General features: G+C 31.3%; 1 protein-coding gene across 1 annotated transcript; it reads left to right on the top strand.

Moving 5' to 3' along the window:
* The first annotated feature begins 1,612 nt into the window (after positions 1–1,612).
* On the top strand, positions 1,613–10,250 carry LOC134238530 (uncharacterized). The gene is made up of 4 exons (XM_062720654.1): positions 1,613–1,672; positions 6,790–6,863; positions 9,583–9,792; positions 10,038–10,250. Exons 2-4 carry the CDS (start codon positions 6,821–6,823, stop codon positions 10,235–10,237), a joined length of 453 nt encoding a protein of 150 aa, XP_062576638.1. The 5' UTR covers positions 1,613–1,672; positions 6,790–6,820; the 3' UTR covers positions 10,238–10,250.
* Positions 10,251–11,700: the final 1,450 nt, after the last annotated feature.

The following is an 11,700-nucleotide window of genomic DNA, read 5'->3' as shown; positions in this document are numbered from 1 at the left end:
TTGCGACGCCCATCTATATTTATTACGTACATGAATTGATTTAAATGGATTGAATTGCCAAAGGTCAACATGTCCAAAAATTTATTTTAACAATAGGTCCAAAACTATGTGTTTACAAAGTAAACACTTTTACAGTTCATAAATACGTATATCAATGATTAGCAGATAGAAAGTATCAATGGATAACAAATACTTTAACAAACTTTTTATCGAGAAAAAATCTTTTTAAAAAAGGCATATATTTTTTTAAATATACACCCAAGCAATTCCGTGCTTTTAGCGAAAGCCATAATTGCAGACACAATTTTTATCGATTAAAGGCAAGTTGGACTTCAATAGCCTCTGGAAAGTTGTTTTCCCTGTTTATTTTGTCCAAATGTTAAGATTTGAAACAGAAAGTACATTGGAAATGGTTGATTTTATAGGGGTCTTTACACATTTTATGCTCTCAATAACATACTTTCAGAGACCTTTCACGTCCAACCTGCCATTCATTGATCAACATTTATTAGTTCTGCAATTATGGTTTTCACTAAAAGTACATATTTTAGCAGGTGCATTTCTTTGAAAAGATGCAAATATATAAATATTTTTATTTGATATTGTTTTCAAGTCATATTTTCTATTTGTTTATCAATGATATATTTATAAACTGTAAAAGTTTTTTAACTTTATGCCTCGCATAATTTTGGAGCTATTGTAAAAATAAATTTTTGGACATCTTGGCATTTGGCCAAACCTTAACACGGTGTATTGGCATAACTTGGGTTGCGGCAGTTAATGCTTTATAAACCACGAAGCCTAAATTGTTCCAACCTAGCTTAATTCATTCCAGAAAATTTTATTTTCTATCAATGAGTATGGAAAATGAGAAAATATATCTTTCAAAAAATGCCTTTCAATAAATCTTAATATGAAAGTTAAGACAAGCGAATTGGGTACATTTTGATAATCATTGTGACATAGGAAACACGGGTTATAAAATATATATTTTTTTATCCAATTAAATGGCGTGTGACACTCAGTATTCATTTATCACAATTATATTTTTTTGAAAACAAGTGCGGTCTCAAAAAGTTTCTTTCAAAGATAGTACTTTTAAAATAGCCAAAACAATCTTCCTAAACGTCTATTGACAAAATGTTTTTTTCTAGAATGCTGTGGCTATTGAAATTGTGAAAGAATTCATTTCTCCGCCTTATAAATTTCTTGGACTAAGACTGTTTCGTTTTGTGGGTGTGAGAGGATTGTATTAATTTGTATTAATTTCTATTGCTGTTACTGTACCCATGCATTGTTGTTGTACGCTGTAGGAATTGACATCTCAAAATATTCTTACATTCTTTTTTTTGTACTGCATGGACACAGGTCAATGAAAGTAATTAATATTAAACAGTTAATTGCAAACGTGTCCAAATTTTCACTGCTTGTAAATTAGAAAAAAAAATGCATGAATATTGCACAATATTTGCAAATTGTAGTTTACAGGAACTTATGGTGTATCACTGAATGAAATTATCATCTATCGTTTGGGAATTAAATTACTAAATCTTGATATTTTTTTTCTTTCAGACAATGATTGAGCCCCAAACCTGAGAGTGCACCAGGTGAAGGGGTCCAATCATACGCTGAGGGATGTCCAATGCTGACGATAACATCGGTAGTGTTTACGGTAATACCTTTCACACTGTATGTAAGTGGCTTGTAAGTTGGACCCTAGGGTGATTTTCAAGAATCATACAGTTGGTCAAGAACTCGTTTCAATCGCTATCTTTTCATAGATAGGATTTTACTTGATTTATTGATATTTTCCCAGTCCGAATTTCTATGTGTTTAGTGTCATAATTCTTCATTTTTTTTTAGATTTGTGTATATGTTTTTTTTAATTATTAAACGCATCAATTATATCCAAACTTAAAAATATAAATTGTAAAATAAGATTCAGGTCTGGGTCTTAGATTCAAATTTAAGTAGCGAGCGTTAGCTTTACCTCCTTCTTCGAATAGGTATTGCAGTATTAATTTATGCATGCTTGTCAGAGAAGCTTTTTATAGTAAGCTAAATTCACCATTCTTAGATATAGTCTTTTGGTATGTCATTTTTTAATACCATTAATACATGTAACAATATACCAATCTAACATAATTAAGAGTTTTAAATATTTATTGTTCTAGTTCAAATTTCTTAATTTAAAAAGAAATTAAATTAGTTTTGTATTTGGAAGTTTGATACTTCAGATTTTTCCTCATTTTCAGATAAACCGTTATTCATTTGAACCTTTTTTTTTGCTTAATTTCCAATTAATTTTGTGATACCTAACTACGTATAACTTATTGATAATATGAACGTGTAACTATATGTAGTATAATGTATATTTTTAATTATCTTCTATCTATGGAAAGAGCTTATACAGCTCAACGAACTTTTTAAACTTACATGGTTTTCGCACAAATTAAGGTCACATTGTTATGATGCAAAATTGTGTAACATGACAACAAAATATGTTTTCAAAAGTGATTTGTAACTTAATTTTGATCTTATTCTAATACTTTAAACATAATTCACACATAATAATTCGAAGAATTATGACAGTTTCCAAATGTTTTTTTTCATGGTTTCTCGTCAGATGCACTCGTCTTTGCATCTGTTCATTTTAAAGCATACTTTTGCCTTGCCTCAATATAGAAACAGTAAAGTTCATGTAAGTTCTGTATTTTTTGTACATTAATATGATACTAAGGCGCAAGATGATAGAAGAATTTTCTATCTGCTCGACTGCTTTAATGTTAAAAAGATGGCATTTTTCAGTTTAACTTTCAGAAATCTAGCATCATGAAATATTCCTTCCAACGCAAAATTTCTAAGTTTCGGGCCATAAATGCAAAAGAATTATCTTTTTAATAATTACAATTTACTATGTTGAAAGATAACAAGATACTTTATTATCCTATACGTTGACATGATTTCTTTATGCAGTTTTGTCATTTTTCGATGCTGCATTTCGACAAAACCAAGACAAGTATAGAAAATATGCAAAGTACTTAGAAATTACTCATCTGTAAGAAGTCAACTTTAACATTTCAACCAAATAGTATCAAAGAAAGTTCAATTAATTTATTTGTAAATACCTATGGTAGAATCATACGCATTTAACATCATACACTTTACATGTATAAACAAATTCCGTTTTTGAAGTTTAAGGACAGACGAGACGTTCCTTAATAATAGATAAATTTTTCTAAGAGTGTGTCATTGAAGTGTTGCTACTGAAACATGTTTACTCACAAAAAATTGAGGTACCTTACCAGGCATTTCTGCAAGATACCAGGGGTAGTTTCTTATATAATCCTTTGGGGAAGAAAAATAATTTTCCAATTTCAAATGTTTAAGTGTTTGGATTTTTTAAAAACGTCTAGAAACTGGTTTAGAAATCAGAATTTTATAAAAATTTTGAATATTTTTCATACATTACGAAGATATACAAAGCAGATTTTGAGGAACGTCTCGTCTGACCTTAATACACACTCAGCGTTCAATAAAACGTCAAGATATTAAACGCTACAATTCTCTAGATTTTTGGTAGTATTTTATTAGCTATATCATAAAACTTAGTGTTTATACTGCACTATAATTCAACATTGTAAATACGCATGGCTTGCATATATTATAGGGTGTTAATTTCGGAAGCGTATGTATTAGGTATATATACGTTTTATGTAATATCTTGTACACTGTCATTTATTGGTGTCGTGTCAACATTCAAAGTGTTGAAAATTTATAATCAAACACTTATTATGCATTGTATCCAGGTGTTTTACATATTAAAACATCAAACATCGTCTTTAAATTGAGTGATGCTACAGTTGCATGTATCAACGCACTTTCATGACTTTGTTACATAAACTGTATAATTACATCACAAGATGCAAATTATATTGACGTAAAAAGGTTGATTTAAAAATTTTAATTTTAGCAGAAGATTTGAATATAAAGATTAAGTAATCTGGACATGCAACATAAAAAAAATATTCCTTTCTTATGACAGAGCAGAGTTATAAAGACGACAATATTTGGTTCATTGATTTCTTTTCTTGATAGTCCTTTATCAAGCATATTGGCAATGTCCATGATTCAATATAGGAAATCAACTTATCTGTCCTATCAAAGCGTGAAATAGAAAGTGCAAAGTGACACAATAAAATAAAGATATTGTGAAAGTCTTATAAAATATTTTATTCAGTTATATAGAAGAAGTTGCGAATAAGAGGTGGATACCCTACTGTTAAGTAAAGAATTAACTTAAGTAAAAATAAAGTCCATGGTTCGGTTGCGTATACTGTATTTCTAGTGGAAACGTAAAGAGAAGCTGCATAAATCATTAATAAAAATTCTGTAAAGACTTATTATATTTCAAAGAGAAAGTGTGGGGGAAAAGGATAGTTACCCAAATTACATGGGACAGAAAGGACATACGGACAGAAACCCTAGTGACTGTACATGTGTATACCCCTACTTTCTGAGGAGGAAAAATAAGTATTGCTGGACTTTATAGTAGATTCCTTTAGATGAAATGCTTAAGTTTGATTTGTACATTTTTGAATGTTTTTTTTCTTTCTGTTTGGTATCGTATTTGCATAGCTTTGATGATGCAGAAAGGCAATCTCACCACTACAGTAATATACTTTGTTTAGAAATGAGATGTGAAAGTGACATGCTTGACCTTTAAGTCTTTTTATACTTGAAAAAGTAACAGAAACTACACACAAAGGTTTATTAATTGAAGTCCAAACCATATGTACATTTGGCTTTTTTTAATAAGATTTTAAGAAAAAAAAACTGTTCTTTCGTTTGAATTATTATTTAGAATATTTTAAGCAATAAAATGTTTGAAGATAACGAACAGAACTTGAGCTCAAAAGCCCATTAAACAATACAAATCAGGAGCAGAGCAAACAAAGACCTTTTAAACACCAGAGATGGGATCAATTGCAATGGAGGAGTGAGTATTTCCTAGAACTCCTTGCTAGAACATTTTGGTGTGACCGGTCGGCAGGGAATGCCTGATACCATCTCTGATATTTTGGAGGTCTGTGATTGGCCCGTTCCAAATTTGTTTTGTTTTAAGGTCTTTTGAGCTTGAATACTGTTCGTTATTTCCATATACTCAGTATTTCATTGTAATTCAAATGAGCAGAAATACATTACTACCGTAAGTCTGATAACATTTTCTCAGTTACCCAAAAAAATCATATTATTTTCATATAATTCCAATCTTCATTTTATTTATTGATTATCTGTGTTTTGATTGGACGAGAGCACGTTTTAGAAAAAGTTTACACATCGATGAATTTTTCAATCAGAACTACTTTCTTGACGAAGCTTCTGGGCTATCGTATAAACAATGAAAGCAGTTATTTCTGGTCTTTTTAGCTAAATATTGAATACAAGAAACTTCAAATTTAATTAAATAAAATAAAACTGGCGACAAACAGGACTGAGAGACGGGAATATTATGTTTATGTCACTGTCGGATCACGAGTGTGAATTTTAAAAAATCGCTGATCATGATGTCATTTTCTCGACGTTCCATATAAGGGAAAAGAAACGTACCTCAGACTCTTGCCTTATCAGCATCAATTCATATATTCCCCTACATTTCCCATATTCTCCATAAATCTTTGAACGAACCAGAGCAAATCGAGGACGTCGTCGGTCTGCTACTTTCACTATGAGCGTTGTCGTTAGTCAACATGGCCATGGTCAAGTTCGAATTATTCTGGAGAATACGCGTATTTACGATATTTGTTGACTTAAACAACATTCAATGAGTTTTTATAAGTTTATTTATTGATCGTTTTGACAATTTAAGTTGGATTTTATCGATATTTTATCGATATTCATCTTGTATTCGTTTCAGTATTCCTACGCCGTACAAAATAACGGATTGTATGGCGGCCTCTAAGAGAAATAATTTTAATAATTTCAAAAATTCGTAATTGGAATGCTTCGCACTTTTATTCAGTTTGTGAGTAAAATGGCAGAGTTTACACATCGATAAATTCTGAAAAAAGAACGTTTAATCCTATAATGATTTTAAAATAGTTTTCAAAATGCTCTTTAAATTATTTTTACCAAATATGGCCCCGAGGCACTTCAAGGAAATTCAAAGAGAATAAGACAAGAAACACTTCCCTGGTACTTGAGAATGTTTTATGTACATATGCCTGTAGGGCACCTACATTTTCCTTGGGATGAAACTTTCCATAGTGGCAACAATTCGGTGTTAATATTTGGGGTAAAATTATACCTAATTAAGGAGCTCGTCGTCAGACCTTTTCGTTTCGCACACTGATTTATACCATATTTCCTTTTATCGTGGATTCTACATTCGCAGTATTATGCTAATTGTTGGTAACCCGTCGGACACTAATAAATCAGATGATGAATAGTGTATTTAGATTAATAATTAAGAATAATTCTCAGTCTGAATTAGGCTTTGCAGCTGGACGGTCTGACAGTCAATTCTGGGGTGAATATCACTGGAGTCTTAAAAGTTTTTGTAATTATTTGAAGATCTACACTTTTTAAAATTTACATTTATGTCAGCTTAAGGGGTATGAATTTTATACATGTACTTATTTTTTTTAATTTATGTTGATCAACAAAAGAATAGAAATAAAGTCAGCTGATGCAGAAGAAATTTTCTCTTGCTAAATTTATATAATATTCTTCCTAGGTCAAAAATAATCATGTATTTTTTAAACCACAGTTCTCTTTCTGAAATTTCAGCTCAAACTGACTTGCTGACTTGGCGTTTAAGATGTATTCTAAAGTTATTTTGTGTCTTGGGCTCCTTGCTGTCGGTAAGTTGTAAATTCATATAGTTTTTTTTTTTTTTTGTTTATTGAAATTGAAGTAATATAGAACAGTGATCAATTATTTTTTAAAAAAATTTTAATATATATATACTGTAGAGGTACTTTTTTCCTTGGAAAATCAGAAGTAAGATCAGGTGAATAGGAGGAGTAAGCTCCCCCTTTAGACCGGTTAATCAGTCTTTTATATTGATTAGGTAGACGGAACATTTCTTAATAAAATATTGGTTTCTTTTACTATATGCCTTATATTTATATTAAGTACGCTTGGACAAATTTCCGAAAGTTTGTGACCGCGTACATAGCGTAAATTAATACCACGCGGAAAATAGTACTTCTACAGTATATATATATATATATATATATATATATATATATATATGTGTGTGTGTGTGTGTGTGTGTAAATTCATATAGTTTTTAGGGGTCATTTTTTTGTTTAGGGAAATATGAAAAGGGTGAATATAACGAACAGTGATCAACCTTAAAAAAATCTTACATACAAATATCTAGAGAGGGTACAAACACGATTCCTTGGAAAATCAGAAGTAAGATCAGATGAATAGGAAATCAATTACATCTTTTATATTGATTGGTAATTTTTCTTAATAAAATATTGGTTTCTTTTATTTCGTCGATAAAGAATCGTTGAAAAGTAATATACGTATTTATTACACACTTCGTAATAAATACAGAATTTTTGCATATGCGATATGCCTGACGTCACAATAGCCGTATCAGCCCTGTAGGGCCTATATGGATTTGCGGGGCTGATACGGATATATCACACCCCTAGTAAATTAAACCTAAAAAACAGTACTTAATATCATACATATATTTTAGGGGTTACATATTCTCTTAATTTTAACTTTTTGAATGTAAGGATAATTTAATTGACAAATAATATATTCTATTCAAATTACGGATCGGGCATATTTGAAATAGAAGAACATATAGAAACAAACCTAAACTGTATGAGACAAAAGACTGAGTATATGTTATCTGTCAGTGCATGATTATTTACTTATTTTCTTCTCAACTTAATGTGCACTGTATTTTATTACTAAGTATGTAATAAACGTAATAAAACGTACCCTTTCCCACATTACATCTTATATCAGCCCTCGACCAATATCAGCCTTCGGTGCCTTGGGCCCTCTGGCTGATACAGAATGTGATATGGTAAAGGGTATGTATTATTTATAAATATATATATTTATATATTTTTAAAATTTATATTTCATGGAGAAGATTATCTTGTGGGTTTCTTCATAACAGTGTTTTGAAACAAAATGAATAAGATATTTTTCGAGCAGAATACGAGGGTTGATCCAAAAGTTTGTGGATTTTTTTCTTATTTCATTTATTTATTGCTGAAAGTGATTGAAAATTACAAATGAGAAGATAGACACTCGTTGAATTTTTTAAATAGAAAAACTATTTTACATATTTATGATTAATTACTCTAAGGCAATTGCTTTAAAAACGGATGTTTAAAAGTGCAGGGGAGGGGGGGGGGGCATTTAGTCGCTCATTATCACTTGATTCTTTGTACATAGAATGAGAAAAAACCGCGCCATAGATAAAACGAAAGTTATGTCATTATTTCGATTGCTTGACATCTTATAAGCCTTTGTGTGAGTTTCACTGATTTCACTGGATATGCAGTTAATTACATTTTGTAGTTGATTATTTATTGTTCATTTTTGAATTGTTAGACAACGTCAAACCTCGGTCAAGTTACACGTTTTGTGAAATTTTCGGGAACACTCCGAGTTAAACGCGTACCGGTAATGATACATGCTGGTAAAAATGCATTAAGCTACCGGTTTTCCAGTGAAGTAAGGAATTTTAATGAAATGAAAAAAAATAACTTCCATTGAGGTTGATTAAAGGTGTGGCCGCCTTTTGGAGGGTCTTTTTTCTTCGAAGACAAATTAAGAGGTAAAGAACGTTTATCACTTGCGTACTGGACTTGACATTTCAACTGAAATTGGAACATCGTATGAAAAGGTGGTATTTTTGAAGTATTTTTGAAATATGAGTGTATTATGAAGATACGTTGAGAGAAAGGATACCCTGGCTTTTCTTGAAAAAAAAATGGAGAAAAGGGCAGCTTTATTGCATGGATGAAGAATGAAGATCAGTCGGAGAGAAAGGATACCCTCGCTTTTCTTGAGAAAAAATAGAGAAAAGGGCAGCATTCTGTAGAATTACTTATACAGTCAAATTTGACATGAGGATGAGAGGTTCCTTCAATGTGACGTGACATACTTTTCTTGACGCCGGATTTTACAAATATCCATGTTCAGAAAGCTCGCGTGACCTTATTGGTAATTGGAACGTGGTGAAATGTTCCAGTATTGTTGCATAATAACTTAATATTATGAATATGCCTATTATTTGCCTATTATATGCCTATTTATTTCATTGAATTACGATAACATTTTAGAAAGAAATTCAACGAACTTTTGGATCAACCTTCGTGCAATAACCAAATTCGGTTACCTTCATTACAAACATTTGAAATATTAGAATGATTTTAGTCATCTGTATTTCGAGATGAAAAGATCTTTTTAAAAATTAAAAGTAATTTAAAAGAGAAAAAGAAAAAAAATCCTGTATAAAGTTTCACGAATTATATATGCATGAAGAAACAGTTCATTTGGCCATTTTCAAAGAAAACATCTTTTCTTTAATTATTTTAGGAATCCGTCTTGCGCTAGCAGGCTATGGCGGAGGGACCTGCACCATACCCCAGGCCGGTAGCCCAGGGGCCACGACTGTTTGTACGGGAACCGCAAACGGATTCTGTTTGGTTGATACTTTCACCACTGCGGGTGCTCCTCAACTCACGTCCGCCGTTGCTGCTGGGAGATGTGTCTGTTATTATGGATACACTGGTACAAATTGTCAAAGTGAGTGTTTTTAACTTCATAGAACATTTTGATTTTAAGTCCATTACAACATAAAAACAGCATTCCTGTCAATGCCGAGGACAGAAGTATTACTAAAAATATTGTTTCCATAATTTCTATGGATTTTTGAAATTTTAATCAAAAAGTTACCAAGAATTCAAGTCAGCTTTTAACAAGGAAGTCATCGACTCTTTATAATGTAAAACGATTGTCAACTATTTATAAAATATATGCATGTGTTTTAGCTGTTGATTCTACGGCCACATCTTCCACCTCTTCAAGTGGTACTGGTAGTGCCATTGCAGCACTGGGTCTAGGGCTTGCTGCAGCCTGGGCACTCAGTCAGGGACTTGGAATAGGATCATCCCAGAATGCACTGGGTATCGGATCTGGATCGGCACAGAGTGCACAGGAAGCCTTATACCTTCAACAAGCCATCGGATGAGGAAATGGGAATAATTATGACAATTTTCAAAGAACAAGAGGATTACGATTTGTTAACTTCATATGGAACTTCAAAGGAATAAAGTGTATAATTAAACTGCTCAGGTTTCTGTTTGTTTTCGATCTGTGACAATATTACTTGAATAGTTGATCTTTTTGATATCAGTGCTTTACTTGTCAAGTTATCTAAAACGGGACGAATTTTAATTTAAAGTGGAGTTCAATTGTTTTCAAGAGTGAAAGGGCGAAAATAACACAGTACAGAAGTCAATGATTTCCATTTTGAATTGATCAATGAATGAATGAATTAAATGATGTTAAATTAATATTCTTTTATAAGTATAGAACGTAAATTCCGATATATTTCTTGTATCTCTATCTTGTTGGAATTCTGCAAAATGCCAACGACAAACTTGTGCTCAGTACAATATATATACAATAAATAAACGATGTTTTATTTTATATTGAATATTTAAGAAAGTTGACTTGATCTGCAATTTTGACAATGTTAAGTAATTTATGCTTTTGTATGTATATATCCAAAGAATACCATATTGTCTGGCGCCATATATCTAAAGATTTATTTTTCCCCATATTTTTCAATTGATTTTAATAATATTTTAGCGATAAAGCTACTGTGATATTTTGTGCTGCATTTGAATATTAACAAATCTATATATTTAAAGCTTATCGAGCTTAAATAAATGATTTCAGCTTAAACTTTAGCCAGCATCATACAACATATACATGTAACAAAGAATTCGATCAAACATGTTGCTTTCAATTAAGAACACATGTAGCTCTATAAACAATTCCCAATACTTAATGTTTTTATAAAACACGTAAAATAAGACAAACATTTTTGTTGAAGTTAAAGAAATTGTACGCCTCTATGTGTCAAAACTCTATGATCTATGTATTTCTGAATTTGAATAATGTTTTGGCCGCTTCAATCATTATACAGTACGAACTGGCCCCTGCTGACAAAGCAGGTAACAACATTGTCTTTGTTTGTAAGGCTCTTTAAATCGACAAGTATTTTAGAAGAACTTGGATTTAATTCTGCAAATGGTAGCCCAACTTATACTTAGAGTCCTTTTCTAAGGAGGAAATTCTTCAAAATCATATGTCAGTTTTGAATATTTTTAATATTCCAAAGAACCAAAATGAATTTGAACTATATTGGATTCCAAAACGTCATAAGAATCCTTACAAACAAAGACACATGGCAGATTCCAGTAAATGTTCAACCAAGCCTCTTTCTTTACTCCTCACTAAGATACCAGTATTAAGAGTAGTGAAGGAGAAACTTCAAGAGTACGTACACACTGCAACAATATATTCAATAAGTGGTGTAAATCAGATGTAGATACTTAAAAATTCCAAGGAGCTTTTGGACAACTTAAAATCACAAGATTTCAACAAAATCAACAGCATAAAAACTTACGACTTTTTAATTTTATG

The sequence above is a fragment of the Saccostrea cucullata genome, unplaced genomic scaffold, assembly GCF_032062105.1.
Source record: "Saccostrea cucullata isolate Sc308-1 unplaced genomic scaffold, CSIRO_AGI_Scuc_v1 ctg1439, whole genome shotgun sequence".
NCBI lineage: Eukaryota > Metazoa > Mollusca > Bivalvia > Ostreida > Ostreidae > Saccostrea > Saccostrea cuccullata.
Note: the sequence above shows the minus strand (reverse complement) of the source record. Positions and strands in the feature narration are given on the sequence as shown.

Excerpts from the sequence above, each read along its gene's own strand:
- LOC134238530 (XM_062720654.1), top strand. The coding sequence starts at position 6,821 with ATGTATTCTAAAGTTATTTTGTGTCTTGGGCTCCTTGCTGTCG. Across the intron at positions 6,864-9,582 it reads TCTTGGGCTCCTTGCTGTCG|GAATCCGTCTTGCGCTAGCA; the intron begins GTAAGTTGTAAA and ends TAATTATTTTAG. Across the intron at positions 9,793-10,037 it reads CACTGGTACAAATTGTCAAA|CTGTTGATTCTACGGCCACA; the intron begins GTGAGTGTTTTT and ends CATGTGTTTTAG.